This window comes from Lepidochelys olivacea (genome assembly GCF_965140295.1).
Source record: "Lepidochelys olivacea isolate rLepOli2 genome assembly, chromosome: 3".
Lineage (NCBI taxonomy): Eukaryota > Metazoa > Chordata > Testudines > Cheloniidae > Lepidochelys > Lepidochelys olivacea.
This window is the reverse complement of record NC_140413.1, coordinates 122,637,457-122,657,370: the sequence shown is the minus strand read 5'-3', so window position 1 is coordinate 122,657,370 and position 19,914 is coordinate 122,637,457. Positions and strand designations below refer to the sequence as shown.

Below are 19,914 nucleotides of genomic sequence, written 5' to 3'. Positions count from 1 at the left end.
CTACCCATCTTTGCTCTCACATTTTGGTTCTGTTTGGCACTTTCCTTATTACAAACAGAACCCTATGAGGGAAAGGTTAACTTTCTAATATATTAATATTCACTAGGGTACTATCCTTTGAGAAATAGTGTTTATCTTTGGTCTTTTGTTTCCATGTAGATTAATACAATGATGGTATTAAGTTTTCAGAGGTAGGGCAAGAATCATGCAGTACTGCTCCCATTTCTTCAGTCCCCCTCCCATTTGAGAGTCCTGCTACTCTAACTCCTCTCAGTAAGGGTCTTTTCCGTAGTCTTCTGACATTAAAACATATTTTATTGTCACTATTCCCCACCAACACCACCTTGGGGTCACCCAGACATAGTCAGCAGTTGCCAAGCCATTAGTAATTCATTGGGCTTTAATGGCTGGCCATTGCTTGTTTGTAACATTTTTAAAGTATATTTCGTCATGCTGCAGAATACAGCTGTCAAGGTTCCTCCCTCACTCTGAACTCTAGGGTACAGATGTGGGGACCTGCATGAAAAACCTCCTAAGCTTATCTTTACCAGCTTAGGTCAAAACTTCCCCAAGGTACAAAATATTACATCCGTTATCCTTGGACTGGCCGCTACCACCACCAAACTAATACTGGTTACTGGGGAAGAGCTGTTTGGACGCGTCCTTCCCCCCAAAATACTTCCCAAAACCTTGCACCCCACTTCCTGGACAAGGTTTGGTAAAAAGCCTCACCAATTTGCCTAGGTGACTACAGACCCAGACCCTTGGATCTTAAGAACAATGAACAATCCTCCCAACACTTGCACCCCCCCTTTCCTGGGGAATGTTGGATAAAAAGCCTCACCAATTTGCATAGGTGACCACAGACCCAAACCCTTGGATCTGAGAACAATGAAAAAGCATTCAGTGTTTTACAAGAAGACTTTTAATAAAAAATAGAAGTAAATAGAAATAAAGAAATCCCCCCTGTAAAATCAGGATGGTAGATATCTTACAGGGTAATTAGATTCAAAAACATAGAGAACCCCTCTAGGCAAAACCTTAAGTTACAAAAAAGATACATAGACAGAAATAGTTATTCTATTCAGCACAATTCTTTTCTCAGCCATTTAAAGAAATCATAATCTAACACGTACCTAGCTAGATTACTTACTAAAAGTTCTAAGACTCCATTCCTGTTCTGTCCCCGGCCAAGACGACTACAGACAGACACAGACCCTTTGTTTCTCTCCCTCCTCCCAGCTTTTGAAAGTATCTTGTCTCCTCATTGGTCATTTTGGTCAGGTGCCAGCGAGGTTACCTTTAGCTTCTTAACCCTTTACAGGTGAGAGGAGCTTTCCCCTGGCCAGGAGGGATTTCAAAGGGGTTTACCCTTCCCTTTATATTTATGACAACAGCCCTGAAAAATAGACTTAGAAATGTATTTTCAAACAGCGTGTGGGTGGATCTTTACACAGATTTTCTCCTTAGCAAGAACACATTGTCCAGAGCTTATTGGCAATACCTATTTGTATATGTTATAATTAGTCTTTATCATATGCCTTTGACTGCCTTTCAAGCCTGACCATCTTTTTCCCCTCCTTAGCAGGGTGGGGAAATGCACTCTAGCTGCCTAGCAAGGCAACCTACTGAAAATGTACCTTCAAAGCATTTTTCAAACTTTGCCCATCTTTGTAATCTTGTTGATCTTCCACTAACCCTCTTCTTCCTTTTCTTCCCTCCTTGCTCCCTGGCTCCATTTTCCCTTCCTTGTTAACCTCACCCCTCTACAGTTCTCACCAGCTCTACTCCTCTTCCCCACTCCACTCTGATCTTCCCCATCCCTCTTCCATCAGCATAAATCTAGGTCGTATATCCAAATGCTCTGGTGCTTGCTTGGGAGGGAAAATGGCAGTGGGGCTCCAGCAGTGGGAGGATAAGAATGAGATAGCTTTAAATTCTAATTTCTCAAGGGTTTCCAGGTCTACGAGCAGGTGCTGGGCAGCTGGAAATCCCCCCTTTCCAACAGAATAGAGTTCCCATTTTGAGCCCTAGTTGGTCATTAGATATTACATCTTAAACACGTTACTGGTGCAGAACTGAAATTTTCCCATTTTGGACCTCAGAGAAGCATAATTAAGGAAAAGAAGAAAATGTGACCCTGGCAACTTCATTCAAAAAGTTGCCTTTTTTAAAATATTACAGGTGTTTGAAGCTGTTCAGAAGTTTGGAATGTTACTAGTCCTGTTAAATGGATTAGTGGGTAGAGCACAGGTGAGGTAGTCAAAGGCATGTTATAAAGACTATTTATGTATACATAAAAAGAAAAGGAGTACTTGTGGCACCTTAGAGACTAACCAATTTATTAGAGCATAAGCTTTCGTGAGCTACAGCTCACTTCATCAGATGCATATCGTGGAAACTGCAGCAGACTTTATATATACAGAGAGAATATGAACCAATACCTCCTCCCACCCCACTGTCCTGCTGGTAATAGCTTATCTAAAGTGATCATCAGGTGGGCCATTTCCAGCACAAATCCAGGTTTTCTCACCCTCCACCCCCCCACACAAATTCACTCTCCTGCTGGTGATAGCCCATCCAAAGTGACAACTCTTTACACAATGTTTATCTAAAGTGATCATCACTTGATTGTCATGCACATTGTGTAAAGAGTTGTCACTTTGGATGGGCTATCACCAGCAGGAGAGTGAATTTGTGTGGGGGGGTGGAGGGTGAGAAAACCTGGATTTGTGCTGGAAATGGCCCACCTGATGATCACTTTAGATAAGCTATTACCAGCAGGACAGTGGGGTGGGAGGAGGTATTGGTTCATATTCTCTCTGTATATATAAAGTCTGCTGCAGTTTCCACGATATGCATCTGATGAAGTGAGCTGTAGCTCACGAAAGCTTATGCTCTAATAAATTGGTTAGTCTCTAAGGTGCCACAAGTACTCCTTTTCTTTTTGTGAATACAGACTAACACGGCTGTTACTCTGAAACCTATGTATACATAAGTATTGCCACCAAACTTTGGTCAGATGTGTTCTTCCTCACTAACCAAAAGGTGAAAAAAATCTGTGTAAATAGCCACATGCAGTTTGAAAATGCCTGTCTGTCTATTTTTCAGGTCTGCATTCTGCATCATGACAATATGTACACTTTTAGGAAGTTGCAAGTAGGCAGTGGCTAGCCATTAGAGCACAATGAATTACTAATGGCTTGGCAACGGCTGGTCTTTTAGATCTTAATAGCTTCAACATGTGAAAATGTCATGATCTGTGCAAGTCCACAAGGGACTAATAATTGCCTACTGCTAATCCAGTGCATCTGGGTTTCTTTATGATTTAAATAATCCAGGGGAAGAAGAGCTAGAGTAATTTCTGCTCAGTGGAATGAGTACTGTGCATCTCAGAAATTTTAACTGAAGAGAAAAGAAGGCTTTGGCCAATTCAGTTTTCTGGAAGAATCAAAAAATAGCCTTATATACAATGGTGTTGCACTTAGGTATTGAAAATTATGAGCCAATTAATATGTAAACTATGCTAGAGATAAATTAACCACACTAGTACTGCTTAAAATGCGAGGTATGTGGGACAAAATGAAATTCTCATGCTGCCCCTTATACCATACATTTCATCACCTTATATTTTAGAATTATTATTTTTAGTTCATTTTATCATTAAGTGCCTGTGTTGATGATGTAACTGGGAGGTGGATTACAGCAGAATCCGGTAGTACAGTGTTCATTATATTTATCAATGAGGCATATCCCTTATTTGGTGGTGTTCTTCTGAGAATCTAGATTCTTCTGGAGCCTGGCAAACATGTCTTTTAGTAACACTGGCAGATTGTAAAGCTGAACACTGAATAGAGTTGGGAAAAGAGTGAAAGCTAAATGCGTGGTAGCAGATCATGTAGTTTTTAGCATTTTCTTGTACTATAGTACAAATGTGACCTGACCTCTGACGCAAGAAGATAGTTCTCAATTTCCTGATAGGTTTCAGAGTAGCAGCTGTCTTAGTCTGTATTCGCAAAAAGAAAAGGAGTACTTGTGGCACCTTAGAGATATCACATAGTACCGACTGTGGAGTTTTTTGGGTGTGATTTTAATATATGTCCACTAAAAACTGGAACAAGATTAGATTATGAACTCATTTCAGCTGTGCCCCCAATCAGCAATCAGATGTTAATGGCCTTCAGATACTGTTAGCACCGGTGAGATATTCACCGGGGGCCTTGGGTGAAAAGCCCCATGTTCTATTACCAATCTCTTGAGCCATCCAGTCCTCCTTGTTCATCCATACATACTCCGTACTTCTCTAAGTTTCTGTAAGTCCAGTAATTAAATTAGAAGCAAAATAAAAATTGAACAGATGTTTAATATTAAAGGTAGGGGTCCCAAATAACCGCAATTTTAGAGAGCATAAAGTATTTGGGCTAAATTTCTGCTGTTTGTAACTCTATGAAAGCGAGATCAAAACAATTTGTTGTATTACTACAACATGAATCATTGTTACCAAGAGAGATAGTGAGTGTCGTCAAGCATTCTACTGAAATGTTTTGTAAAGCATTTCTTGGAAAGGCTAACATTAATGCTTATTGAGCTGCAAGCTAATCTATAACACTTGATTGCCTAGAATTTTTAAAAGCATGTAGATCTTGAAGTCACCAATAGGTGTCATGAAATTCACAAAAAGAAAAGGAGGACTTGTGGCACCTTAGAGACTAACCAATTTATTAGAGCATAAGCTTTCGTGAGCTACAGCTCACTTCCTCAGATGCATATCGTGGAAACTGCAGCAGGCTTTATATATACACAGAGAATATGAAACAATACCTATTCCCACCCCACTGTCCTGCTGGTAATAGCTTATCTAAAGTGATTTCCAGCACAAATCCAGGTGGAAATCACTTTAGATAAGCTATTACCAGCAGGACAGTGGGGTGGGAATAGGTATTGTTTCATATTCTCTGTGTATATATAAAGCCTGCTGCAGTTTCCACGATATGCATCTGAGGAAGTGAGCTGTAGCTCACGAAAGCTTATGCTCTAATAAATTGGTTAGTCTCTAAGGTGCCACAAGTCCTCCTTTTCTTTTTGCGAATACAGACTAACACGGCTGTTACTCTGAAACCTGTCATGAAATTCACAGATAGTACTCACCAAGGTGTCCTTCATAGCCACTGAACAACATCTACCTAATCTGTTCTGCTGTTTTAGCTATAGATTCCCAGCTGGTATGTAAGATTGTGGAGACTGGTCTTGGTGTTGGTGACAGTTTGCAGTAATTATATGTCACTGCCAGCCACAAGCAGGTGCTATCTTCCATGCCAAAGAGGGGTGATGTCACTATGAGGATGGAGTAGTAAGAAAGAAATTCTAGGGGAGGCTCACTTTATGGAGAGGAGTAAAACGGAAGGGGATATATATAGAAACATCTTTGCATATGAATGTTAATATTTTAGTATTTTACCATTCTAATGATTGGCAAGGTAACCGATATGAAAGTGTTAATCATAAGAGAGGTCCAGGTCAATTAGTGGTCAATATATTGGCCCTTGATATTGCATATCCAGTGCACAGAGGCATTATGGTCTCTAAGTCTATTTCCACATGTAATAGTGGTGATAAATATATATGTCAAAATACTGCTGAGGATCTGATATCTAGTTCTGGGGAATATGAGGAAGAGAAGACAAAGCTCAGGTGTAGTACTGGACAAGCGGATCAGTGCAAAAGAAGCCATTAGTTCTTTAGGGTAAGGACTGCCATTGATATGTTTATACAGGACCTACCACAATGGGATACAGCCTGGATGTGGCATGTAGGAGCTTGTGTAATATAAATATTATAATATTAAAATATGCAAGAGGGAGCAAGAAGCTGGTTTATTAATAGGAAAGGAAGTGGCACATTTGCTTTTTGCTTAAATCTTCAAATGGGGCATGAATCATCAGGAGGAACATGTATATGTTGTTGGATTCCACACTATTATGACCTCTCATATAGGCTCATTCTCATGCAAGCTTAGATCCTGGCTTGATTTCTATGCTGAAAAACATTGCAAATATCACTTTAGACATGGGCAGTGTGTAATGGAGACTGGGGGAGTCTAAGCTTCCCTGCACCTCTGCTCATGGTGGGGCTCAGAGCTCCTCTGGGCGTCCTGGGCAAATACATCTGCATCTGTCTCCAGTGGAGTTAGCCATATAGTACCATACTGCATCTTGGTCTTTCTGGGTCAAATCCTCAGCTGGTGTAACTCAGTGGAACTTTGTTGATTTCAGTGGAGCTATGCTGTTTTACAGCAGCTTTGGATTTTCCCCACAAATTCTTTGTTTCAGAGATCCTGTTCTAATTAAGCATGCCTTCTGGGTGTACTAGGAGAACAGGGATTTGATGCCTGTGCACATGCTCTCTTGATCTCACTCTCTCTCAGTAAAACCTATATGAGTGTCAGGAAGCTGCAGCATGTAATGCCATTTCAAAGACCCATACGGCAAGGAACTTCTTCAGAGCTTTTCTGCTGTGCACTAGTACTGCTGAAGTCAATTTTGAAACTGATAAAAATGGGCATCCATCTGTTGGCAATGGATGGTCCTAGAGAAGGAGGAGGAAGGAAAATCCAGTAATTTTGCAGTATTCTTTATGATTTTTCTCTCTTTTGGCTCAGCGTGGTCACACAAACTGAAATTAAAAGACCAGAGTATGTGATAATGGACAAATCAAATGTATGTAAGAATGCTGTTGGGATGGAGACAAATAAGTCACAGACTAGCAGAAATGTTAACTCCACTGTGTATTTTATCAGGCTATTTCACAGTATTATGTACTTATATTGTCTTCAGAAGCCCTCAATAGTTTTATAGTACATGAGACTGCAATACCACAGGGAGTTTTAATGATGTGAAACAGAAACAAAAAGCTCACTTCTTTTCCCTCACCTCTACTTCTATCAGTGAACTGCTTCTTTCAGACCTATTTTGCTACCATCTTGACTCCTTTCCCTGCCCCTTCCTGTCCAGTAAATCTCAAAGCAATCAGATCTTCTATTAGGATAATTTTCCTTTTGGCCACAGTGTTCTGCAGTACACTGGCAACTCCTAAGCCATGACTGTAGATGCTCTGTAGGGCTTCCACAGGGTTCGGTAAAAATATGAAACAATTTCTGAAGGTTATTTTGCAGCAACAAAAGTCACTCTTCACATTCCATTGACATTTTGCCTGACTCCCCTGTTTATACATCTAAAGGTTGCATTAGCCCTTTTGGCTACAGCATCACACGGGGAGTTCTCAGGTCCTTTTCCACTCAGTAGTATTCCAGACATCATATTCTATCTGCTTGTTTACATTGTAAAAATGCTTCTTATTCTCTGCTGGGCCACTTAGAAAAGATGGAGTCAGTCCTTGGTATTTTACAGATATCCCCGATGCCATAGAAACTGTCTTTATTTTTCTATTGTTCCTCTTGTGGAATAAATTAGATGAAAATATATACAGTATGTATTCTAGGCTGAGGCTGACTCATCCGGATAGATATGATCTCTTTACTGATTCAGGAAGAACAGGGCCACTGTGCGCCATTTCTTCACATTTATTTCCTGTAAGAAGTGGTTTTTAACTTTGCAGTCAGAGAAGGGTAGGGTGTCTAAAGCTCTAATAGACTGAAATTATTATTCTGTTGCATCTGTTTCATAATAGACTCTTTGCAGTGGAAAAAGACCAGTGTAATCATTCAGTCTTTTAAAAAGTCAGTTTGGTCTGTCTCATTGAATGGTATACATATTCAGACTTGAAAGTTATTAAGCTTTTTAATTACTTGTAAACTGATCCTCTCCCAAATTCAAATTTGTTTTCAAAATCAAGATCAAACACAAGTGATACAAATCAAGTTAACAATTTGGCATGTGAGATTTTGGCGCAGCGCCTGGTATTATGAGGCCACAACAAAGAAGGCAGATGTGGGAAAAGGACACTTCCAAGCATTGATTCGTATAGTTTTGATTAGCTCAGTTTAGGTAAAACATTGCCATTCAAGTTTTGCTGGATTGAATCCAAAAATTACACGCGTTTCTCTCTTACAGATATTAGTCTACACACACAATAATAGTACTTACTTATGCTGTGTTTTTCATCTTTAATTGTCTCTACAGTCAGTAGGTAATTAACTCTCACTATACCCTGTGAAGTTATTGTCACTCTCATTTTGCAGGTCAGCAAATGGATGCAGAGAGGTTATGTGACTTTCCTTTATGTACTAAGGGAGTCAGTATGAGAGTTAGATTAGGACTCAGGTGTTCCTAGTTCTGTGCTCAAACAAATGGTCCTTTCCGCTCACAGAGGCAGTTCAGACTGCTGTCCTAGGTCATTCTACTTTAAAGAGTAGGCAGATGCAGGACTAATAACATTTTCGTCACTATTTACAATCATTGCTTGTTTGTTTCTGAGAAGCTGCTAATGTACAGTTGTATAGCAGTCATTTTAGAAGTGCGTTTTAGCGGACTCCTTCCTGTAAGATGTTGCTTAGGGCACAAACAAAGCTCCGCCATTCCTGTCTATTCTGCATTGTTCTTTGCACATCCTCTGTGCATCTGTGCTGGGAACCAGCAACCCCCTTTTGAATTACTGAGCATTCTGAAAGTCCATGGAGTCTGAGAGGTAGCAAATCACCATTCAACAGGCAAGGGCTTCCTTGCATATGCTTAATGTTTGATTAACATGGGTGCCAAATATGGTCAAATGGATGCAGGTGTGCTAATACCACAGTCCACAACTATAGCCCGGCATGCTGTACTTGTGGCAGAAGGAAAAAAAGACAACAAATCTCCATGGAGCTGAAAAACATTCTTGGCACATTGGGTGTTGTGCCTCAATCTGTGGATGGATGATTACAGAAATGTTGCATGTTTGGGAGTAAACTGTTCATTAGATAGAGCCACAACAGTTTGGTGGAGTGGGCGCTTTGTGTGACTCTGTTTGACAGCGGGAAACCAAAAACTGCAGAGAACATTTGATCGGCTGTTATTCAGACACTCAGAAGATTTGCTATACGCAGCATTACCAACCAGATGGTTTTCGTTAGTGACCAGGGAGCAAACATGGTTGCAACTTTCAAGTCCTATGTGTGAATAAGCTGCTCAGTGCACATTATAAATACCGTGCTTGAGCACACTACCAAACCGGGAAACCAGAAAGAAGAAGCAATAACCCAACTTATCCAGGCAAGCTGATGTCTCATTACTTACGTCGGGAGATTTGGACTTCAAAGCAGACTGCAGAAGTCTCTGGAAAGAAATGTAGAAACATAATGGAACAGCAAACTACTCACGTTTAAAACAATCGAGGAGCAGTGAGACAGAGTATATGAAATTTTGACAGAAAAGGAGGATACGCAGTTCATTGATAGCTTTGATCACAACACCTTGAGCATCTTAACAGACTTAGCATCAGATGCACTAGAGCAATCATCATCATCATCATCATCATCGTCCACTCGCCACGAAAGGATGAAAAAGCTTTTCCATCCTTCTACCACTGATGAAGATAGTCTAAGCCAGCTCAAATCCAAAGCCTTGCAATGTCTCATGAAAAAGTTTGAAATCAAGCCTATGCACAGAGTAGCAGTTTTCCTGCACCCACGAATGTAGGGGATGAAAGTTTTCACTGGAGAGGAGAGACAGGAAGTTGATCAAGAGACCAAAAAGCTTGTCTCTTTGCAATCTTGTCTCAAACAATCTTATGCTGGTTTCGTCAGATACACAGACACCATCACCAGCGGAGACAAAATGGCCATATACAGAGTTTGAGAATTTGGATAGCGAGTGTGGAATTGACAATGACGACGAGTCTAACCATATCACCCTGAAGCTGACAAAGAATGAAGATATGCAACTGCTGAAGTAGTGGAGACAACACAAGTACAACATTCCCCTGCTCCGTCGAGTTGCACTGTTTGTGCATTCCATCCCCGCATCCAGTGCACCTTCTGAGAGAGCCTTCTCAGTCTCTAGTTACACAATTGATGAGAATCATACTTCATTAAATCATGTACAGTTTCTGGCTTACATGTTTTTACACAGTAATATTTCAAAGGAAATCAGCAATCTATTTTCCAAACCTTGAACTATAGAAATGTAATGACAATATCATCCCTTTTGTCCTTATATTATCATTTAAGGTCAAAAATTGCTAAGGCATTCTCAAGTATGGCACCTGTGTAGATTAGGTAATTTTATATCAATCAGAAATAGGACAAACACGGGAGTCACTTTTAATGCATGCTCCATGGTGACTCTTGCTATCAACATTGCACTATTTGAGGGGATGTTTTCTTTCTTTGTTATTCATCGGTTCCTTATTTCCTCTCCAGTATTCTTGTACCTGTTCTCTAATCTTTATGAGCATAGCTTGTGCACGTAACCAGAAATATAATGTATTTGAATAAAATCCAGAACTCAAAAACAAAGGAACATGCTTCATGTTGCAAAGCAGAGGCAAATAGTTTCCTGCATAGGGACTGAGCTCTCTCCATCCTCCAACTGTACTGTACATGACTCAGCAGTTTTCCATCATCCTAATATTTTTCTCTGTCATACCAAAATGGGTTAAATTACGAGGCAGCAGGGGCAGAATTCCAGTTTTATTTAACTTTTAGACCCTTCTGTCTGTATCACTCTAGTAAATAGCCACAACCATGCTTCAGATCTTGATTCCCTGAGGAACTTGGCTATATTGTACTCACAGTTGCTTCTCTCTTTGCAGGGATATAAGATTGATGCGCATTCAGCCATGCAAGCACGGTGGGAGGAGGCATCCAGGGAAACAATCAAGAAAACAACCAAACCATGTCCTAGTTGCCATGTACCAATAGAAAAAAATGGTGAGTTTATTGGAGAGTAACTAACACTTGCAGTAACCTCCCTTTTTAAAATTAATTTTACAGTCCAAATATTAATGTATATATAGCTATGTGTATGATTGTGCTTACCTAGAGAGAGAGAGGCACAAAGGGAGCCTAGTCTTCCCTATAATACAGTTTCTGAATCACTTAGAATAGCACCTTCCACTGTACACAAGACCAGGATGTAACATAAAGAATTAATGTGAATTACTCCAGAGTTACTATTCTTGCTCATAATGTTTGTGTTACAAACTATACTGAGGTATTTACCACAACTTAACTGAATGATGACATAGTGTTATGAGCTGGGATAAACCTCATTGTAGGTTAATACAAAACCTCATTGAAATTGATGTGTGAATACACCTTTCACTTACAAAAATAATTGTGAGATAGTTAAGGAAGGGAACCAGCCATTGAGCTTTTTGTGACAAAGCTCTGTCCTTGCCTCCATGGGTCTCCCGTTTTCTGGTGGATTTCGCTAGCCTCAGAGGCTCACTGTGACCCTCCACGTAACCCTTCTCTCTCTAGAGACAAAGGTCACAGTCTACTGAGCCATTTTCATCATAAGCCAGCAAGGGAGGTGAGGAGAAGTTATCCTTCCTTGCACAGTCTCTGTTGTCTCCCAGTCTCAGTAATTAATCAGGGGGCAAAGGTGGGGGGGGAGCCCGGGCCCACCCTCTACTCCAGGCTCCAGCCCAGGGACCCTAATAGTATCAGCTATGGTAGCTGACCTTTTAGAAACATGATATGTACAGTTCCCTGGACTACTTCCCCCACAGCAGCCCTCACTTCCTCAAGCTCCATTTCACCCTTACCTCAGGGCCTCATTCCTTGTGCCTGATATGGTTTTGTGTACTGCTCAGCCTCTCCAACAGTGCAACTTCCTCCCACAGCTCCTGACATGCACACCCACCTGACTGACTGGGAGGCTTTTAACTAGTTTCAGCCAGTCCCTGATTGGCTTCAGGTGTCCCAATCAACCTAGCGTTCTCCCTGCCTTCTGGAAAGTTCTTAATTGGCCCCAGGTGTCTTAATTGACTTGGAGCAGCTTCCATTTCACTTAACCTGGTACCAGGGATTTGTTTAGCCTGGAGCTAATATAACTATCTCCCACTACTTTTCCATAATCATCTGGCCTTGCCCCATCACATTTTCCAGCCCCAAAGGGGGAAAAGACTGAAACTTGCACTGGACACCCAGTGAACTCTGAAGTGACTGTGATACTCCCAGGGCCCTGAGATGTAAGAGAGGCCCTGATCCTGATGGGAACTACCTACAGGGTATTTTTCCTTTCTTTTCCTTCATACCTTCACTTAACATTGTTTGCTGACTGTGGGCTGTTTTGTGGTTTTATCTGGGACCTTGAGAGCAGAAGAAAGGGCCAAGATGCCTCAGCTGGAGGGTTGAGTGTTCCCCACTAGCAAGACACCCCCCTGCAGCACCTGCTGGGGGATAATTGGACCCACATGCATGTGCTCCCCACATAGCTCCTACAGCAAGGCCTGATAAAGTCCACCCAGGAGTTTTGGATTGTGTGGCTGCGAGCATTTTTGCTGAGTATTGCGGGGGGGTTGTTTGTTTTGGGCAGGAGGGAGGAAGGCAGGCAGAACCCAGAAATAGAAAATAGACAAGAACAGAGAAGGCAGGAGGCAAAGGTAAACAGGAAGAAAGCCAAACAATGACCAGTAAGCACAGTGTGACCCTGGAAAAAGCTAAAGTGAGAACTTTGAGTCTAGTGTTGGCTGCAGAGGCTTGAGGTTGTAGGCTAAGAAACTGCTTTTTTGGTTCTTGGTGACCTCTGCACTCAGACACGCATTACTTTTAAATAAACAAGATTGCATCAAAGAAAGTACCAGACTCCATCAATTTCTGCTTCCAGCAGGAACATCTCCAGAACACTGAACTTTGCTGAGCGGCTTGGCTCAAAAAAGAAGCAACAATATGAAAATTACTACTGCTGCTGCTAATTGATTACACCAGTTATTCACACAGGGCTTTACAGTCACAGAGTAAGACATGCTGCCGACCCCAAGAAGCTAACGCTTCAGATAGAAAAAGGAGTGGAGAGATTATTAGAAAGGAAGTAGGAAGAAGGGGATTTGAAGAAGGAATACATAGGACACTTGTCAGATGGAAAGTGGGAGACTTATCCAAGCACAAAGAGCATCAGGAATGAAAGCACGAAATCAAGAGTGAGAAAGGGGGATAGGACTTGGAGTGTTGTTAGCAAGTGGGCCTGTAGGAGGAAGAGGACAAAGAGGTAGAAGAGGATTTAATTACTGAGAACCTTAAAAATTAGTCTTAAAAATACAGCTCTTGAATAGGTGTAGAAAAGATAGAAATCATCACCATAAAGCCACTGGCCACACTGGGAGCAGTGCTGAGGTCATGACCTTCTCATCGCCACTGTGTGCAACAGAATCCCAGTTTTAATCTACAGAAAACTACCTGTTCTTTTCTCTGCTAGATGCACAAAGAACATATTTGTATTACTCCCACGAATGGTCATGGACATTGCTTGCATACACCACTCAGATCAAGAAGAGAATAGATCCTCCTATTTTTTTTCTGTGCACTACTGTAAAGAGAATTGTTCCACAAACTGGCTATGAACAGGACAAGACTTTCCCTTGTTTGTAACCCAACCCAGGTCAAGGACAAGGGATGTGTCAGAATGCAAAATCCCCAAGCAATAGTAGCAAGTTAGGAATTCTTAGATGTAGTGGAACTGAAGTATAAAAAGGTGCTGTGCTTGCTTCATCCTCTGATAATGGGTACAGTACATTCCAGCTTCTGTGCTGGTATTTGCTGACTGCTTGCAACCCATTGTTCCCAGTGTCATGTGACCCATAATCTACAGATTTATATTTTGGTCAAGTTTTTCTTGGTACAAAATCAAAAGGCTGCTAATGCATCCTTTAACAGTACAGCCTTATTTAACACATTCTGTTTTATCCCGTATCAATGTAAGGAATCATTGATGTTAAAATATAAAGTGAGATCCCAGCAGAGCTCTGCACTTTATTTTGTTCCACTTCAAATTACGTTGCTGGAAAATGTAACCATTTTGGCAAGAAGAAATTTCTTACATTTCTCTACACTATATGAATGAGAAATATCCAAACTACCACCTACAAATTGGATGTTTCCCTACTGGCTCGTGAAAGCCAGAAAACAACAGTGTCCACTGCTAACAGAAATGATCAGTGCCTCACTATCAGTCTTCCTACAAAATGGAATAATCTGTCTAATTCTTTGAAAAAAATTTTTTTTTTAAATCTGATACCTCCTCAGCAGGACTGGCTGCTGTGATCACATCATCCCTCTGCTCAAATCCCTCCACTTGTTCCAGCCCCACTTCCATTGTCAGTTGAAGGCCTTGATTTTTATCTGCAGAGCCATCAACAGGTCAAGATCCAGCTCCATCAGTTCAATCCACAACCTGTCAAAACAGATGCAGTCCTATGGGACAATGGGACAGGATCAAATGCTTATGAGCTGGGAAATAAAACTGTAACCAGGATCCCAGGGGAGCCAGCTGAGGTCACTCAATTAGGGTGAACTGCAAAGCATGGGTCAAGCAATCCCGCAAACTAGTGGATATTCCAATACTTAGATTTACCAAGCCAGCACAAAACAGCTTCTGTTATACCTCACTGGTTACTCAGAAGTCAACAACATAGTTCCCTTAAAGTAACCCAGCCTCAGGCCTACACCTAGTCACCCAAATGAGATATGATGAGGATTAATGAAAATCTTATTCATCATATAAAAGAAAAGGTTCTACCAATCCCAAAGGATTGGACACATTACCTTCCTGGTTAATGAATATTCCAGATCTTACCCAAATACACGCTTACAGCCAATTCTTATTAACGAAACTAAAATTTATTAAAAAAGAAAAGAGAGAGTATGGTTAAAAGATCAATATACATACAGACATGAGTTCAATTCTTGAGGTTCAGATTCATAGCAGAGATGGTGAGCTTTGTAGTTGCAAAGAGTTCTTTTAGAATTTAGTCCATAGGTTATAGTCCAATGTCCAATATCATATTCAGGGTATTCCACCTTAACTGGGATCTCAATCTTGCAACTCAAACTTCCCCAGATGAGGTTTAAGTATATCTGAGATGACAGGATCAGGATCCAAGGGGTCTTTTGTACAGTTTTCTAGCAGCCATACAGTCCTGGGTAAACAACAGGCTTTTGATGTAACCTTCTGTTTCCTAAGCACCACCGGTAACTAATTACACAAATTAACATAGGGCAATTTATCCATTAGGCAGTCTATCACAAAGAGGCATATAGACAATGACATTATTTCACCCAAGATTCATCTAAATGTTAATACTCCCTTTTGATCTGTGAATTAATAGTTATAGTGGCAGACAGGAACTGTCTGTTTATATGGCTAACGTTTATGAGTACACACAGACAATTAGTATCACTTCTAATTTCTAACAATATAGGTTTGCATTTCAAAGTTCTAGCCAATCTAACATTGAATGACCCTAATTACCATCTGCATACCTTTTTAACATGAATTTAAAGGTTGGCTTTGGGTCATTCAGCCTGCAAGCTGTTTAACCCTTTCTGGCCATGTATTATATAACAGTGGTAGCAATAATGATTTGCATAGTTATATTTTAATTAGACAAAGTCACAAAAGCATTTTGAGTCAAAGGGGTTCTGCAATGGAATGAGCTTCCAGAGGAGATTAGTCTAATGTGGGGCCAGATCATCTTCAAGGTGTGCTGTAAGACTCTCCTATTTAATAAAGCTTTCCCACCATAACTGGGATGATTTATAGCATTATATATATAAAGCACTCATCGAGGATAGACACACACCGCAAGCAGCGACTCCTGGAGCTCAGACTGAGGAAGAGCAGAAGACTCCCTGGAGTCCATTAGGAACCTTATTATACAGGTCTAAAATACTGCATCTCAAAAGTGCTTAGGTACTACAGTGATGTCCATGATAAGAAACCCTAATATAAATAGAATACCATTAGACACTGAAAAAAAAAATCAAAATAGTGTATGTTCTTCTAGGCACTGTCAACTCTCACTTGTCTACACTTTCAGCTGTCTTCTTTCTTTCCGCAGCAGTGATTTCAGATTGTCAGTTTATTTAAATCAAGCCATGAGTCTTTAGTCTGCCCTTTAAATTTTGTCCATTATCTCTGTTCAGTGTTTATCCCTCCCCATAGTACTTACACACACAACCTTAGACAGCAGTGTGTTGAAATCAGGAAACCGCCACACGCAGGATATACAAACCTGGCAAGTGTAAACCTCACTGTTAGAGCTGGTCAGTAAAAGTTTGATGGAACAGCTTTCCTTTAAAAAATGCAGTTTGGTTGAAATCAAAAACACTTTGAGAAATCCTATCAATTTCTCTGCAATTTCTTTTCTGGGGGAAAAGAATCCAAGCTACCACTTACAAATTAAATCCATGTTGACATTGTCAGAACAAAAGGTTTTGATTTTCTTTTATTTTCTTTTTGACTTTTCATTTCAGATTTTATTATTTGTTTGTTTATTATAAAATAAGAAAGTCAAAAATGAATTGTTTTGATTTTATTTGAACAAAATGTTTCGATCAGTCCAAAATTAATGTTTTTCTGGAATTTTCTTTTGCAGAGAATTTCACAATGTTTGGGTTTCATTTTGAATCTGCATGAAACAAGATTTAGAATCTTGAAATCTTCCACATAATAAAATGTTCATTCTTTGCACAACTCTACTCACAGGTGATCGTGAACGTGGTTATCCTGTAGAACTATAGGTTGTCCTGAAAGAATAATACTAGTAAATTTTTTGCTGTTAAATATAAACAAGGGTAGAAATATCCAGTTCTCTGTAGACATCCTAAATACCCAATTTGTCCTAAAATGTGTCACATCAGTAAGGGTAATTTACCTTATCTACACAATAGGCATCTAAATACCAAATTTTGGCTTTTCTGTGTTTACAAGAGATTATATTAGTCATCTGGAGTTTAATCTATGTACAAATCCAGAGATCATGATATATTGTCAGGACTTTCATTTTCAGCATTTGTTTATATTGTACATTTAGGCTTGAGTTAGACAGGAGATTTCATTTTATAGTTGACATAGTTACCATTTGACGTGCATTGCTCTAATGACCATTGGCTACTCTTAATGTATAGCCATTTTTTAAAAAAAAGTGATTGAAGGCAGGGGCATGGAGATTAAGTTATTCAAAGTACAGGGAAATGCAAAACACTTAACAAAAAAAATAGGAAACATACCAATGTGATTAAAAGAATCCTCCAGATGTAAAGAAGGCCATCCAACTTTAACTGCTAGTGCCATTTTGAGATAAATATCAATCCATCACTAAAATCTGTATATCTGGATGTATTCTGTTTGCAATTTCACAGCTGTTAAATCCAAACTCCAGTTAAGAACTGAATTTTGATGCACTCTTATCAGCTCTTCATCTAGTTGTGAGCTATTTCTAAGGACCAGATACAGTATCACTTAGTCCTTATGTGATTAGTTGAGGAGGGTACAAGAATCCTTCTCAATACCTTGCACAGTCTCTTTAATGACAGGTTTCAGAGTAACAGCCGTGTTAGTCTGTATTTGCAAAAAGAAAAGGAGTACTTGTGGCACCTTAGAGACTAACCAATTTATTTGAGCATGAGCTTTCGTGAGCTACAGCTCACTTCATCGGATGCATACCGTGGAAACTGCAGCAGACTTTATATACACACAGAGATCATAAAACAATACCTCCTGATCTCTGTGTGTATATAAAGTCTGCTGCAGTTTCCACGGTATGCATCCGATGAAGTGAGCTGTAGCTCACGAAAGCTCATGCTCAAATAAATTGGTTAGTCTCTAAGGTGCCACAAGTACTCCTTTTCTTTTTACAGTCTCTTTAAGGGTCAGGCAGAGCTGCAGTCCTTACTCCTCCAACCTGTGGAGTATGCTCCTCCAACCTGTGGAGTATGACCAGCTAGCAGCGAGGAGCAAGCCACGTCCCGTAAAGGGATACAGTGACAGGTATTGGAGAGCTCCAGGAAGGGATTCAGCAGTTCTGCACCACCCCTTACTCTATAGATGAGCTTAATGGGCATAATCTAGTACTTAGAAATGAATTTCAATGACCACTGGTTAACCGGCTTATACACATTCTCCTTACATTGTTTGCTAAGGCCCAAAGACAATTCTGTCTTCTTTGCTTTTTTGCAGGTGGATGCATGCACATGAAATGTCCTCGAGCTCAGTGCAGATTTGAGTGGTGCTGGAACTGTGGTTTAGAGTGGAACAGGACCTGCATGGGAGACCACTGGTTTGACTAATAGTTCAGTAGTGCTAAGAACAGCCAACCACTTGATTGTTGTCTGGGTCAAATCCTGAACTCTTTGCTTAAGCTTAACTCCCATTGGCTTCTGGATCAAGGAGTTCAGAATCAGGCCTACTATTTGTTTGTTTATTTCCTTGTATATCAGAGCATACCAAAAATTGAGTTCAGGTAATCTTAAGAGTGTTAAACCCACAAAGGCAGGAGAAATTCAGATGGCCAGACTCACTAGTGCTGGCACAGGAGGGGTAAATTATATCTCCCTGCACCAGGGCATCCTACTGGTATATAAGGCAGGCAACGTCACCACCAGCAACTCTCCTTGGGTTTCAGTTCTTTTAGTTATGATCAGGGCTCCATAAATCTCTCTGGCAAAAGCAGCAATGTGGGTATGCACTGAATCAGAGCTGCCCTTTCTCAGTTAGCACAATCAAATTTGGGGGAAATTGTGGCTCTTTACACCTCCCCTAGTGGAAGGGAGGCTGTAGCAATTTTCTGCCTTTGCAGTCTTCTTCCCTGACAGATTATCAGCTAGGGCCCTGACTCTGACCCAGAATCTTAGTAAAAACTGCAGACTGAGACATCCTAGTTGTGCCTGTATATTTGAAACATATGTTATGAAATATCACTCAATATATTCCTTACAGATTCATATCATATGCAGCTATTACAGGATTAGTGAAAGATGCAGTTTCAGCCTTAACGCTGAATGTTTTTGCTGTGGTGGCTGCAAATCGGAGTAACGCTGTTATATGAGTGAGATTCCTGAGATTTTGTTTCTTTTGTTTTGCCTACCGCAATATTTTTGGCGTGATATTGGGGCAGCTTCTTGGGGCTTATTATCATGATGGTGGTTCTCTGGAGATTTATTAGGATTTGGGTGTAATTATGAAAAAGTGTTCCCTGCATAAACTATCAAGGCACCTGCATTCATTTTGGTGAGTGCATGTTAATAGGAGTGCACCAGGTATTTGCCACACCTCAAAATCTGAACATCCTTGTTAGCTCACCTGCTTTAAACTGTTTTGATTTGTTTTTATTAAACACCAAAAGGCCGGTCACAGACTATGTAAAGATTTGCACAACTCACTTAAATTACAGAAGAAGAATAAAGCAGTTGAAATGAGTGGACTTTTGTGCTTCTTATTGTACTTTCTGCACTTGAATATAATATAAATGAGTAAAAAGATTTTGGACCTGATCCTTAGCTGGTATAGATTGTTGATTTATACTTGTTGAGAATCTGGCACTTTGATTAAGAATTTTGTTATTAGAAGAAAATAAATTCCAGGGCTAAGAACTTCATGTTCCAAGTCTGAATCAAGGGATTTTTTGTTTTTGTTTGTTTGCTTGCTTTATGGCTGGATTGTAGGCATCTGAAAAGAAGTGTTACTGTTATCAATCCATGTAGATCCAGGGAGCATGGGTTTCCTACTTGATCATCACTTGGAGGAAACACATGAGAGCATTCAATCATCTCTGGGGGTCATTACATAAAAAGTATGTGGGGCTGATAAAACTGAGTAAATGTAGAGAATAGAAAGAACGAAAAGGCACAGAGGAGCAGAAAATGTGAGGAAAGGAAAGAGAAGAGAACGTTTAAGATAAGAGAGCAAAAGGTTAATTGTTTATGATCCATTGTCCCCCAGGGCTCTGGAGAACCAAAATGTACATGAAACTGGCTGC

At 40.3% G+C, this 19,914-nt stretch overlaps 1 protein-coding gene across 3 annotated transcripts in view; it reads left to right on the top strand.

Moving 5' to 3' along the window:
• The window catches only part of PRKN (parkin RBR E3 ubiquitin protein ligase), a 1,278,888-nt gene extending 1,259,549 nt beyond the window's left edge, over nt 1-19,339 (top strand). For all 3 annotated transcript variants that reach the window (XM_084622668.1, XM_084622669.1, XM_084622667.1), the window contains 2 exons: nt 10,747-10,864; nt 18,117-19,339. In XM_084622668.1, the coding sequence (XP_084478794.1) occupies nt 10,747-10,864; nt 18,117-18,226 (228 nt within the window). In that variant the 3' untranslated portion in view covers nt 18,227-19,339. The remainder of the gene's footprint in view (nt 1-10,746; nt 10,865-18,116) is intronic.
• The last annotated feature ends 575 nt before the right edge of the window (nt 19,340-19,914 follow it).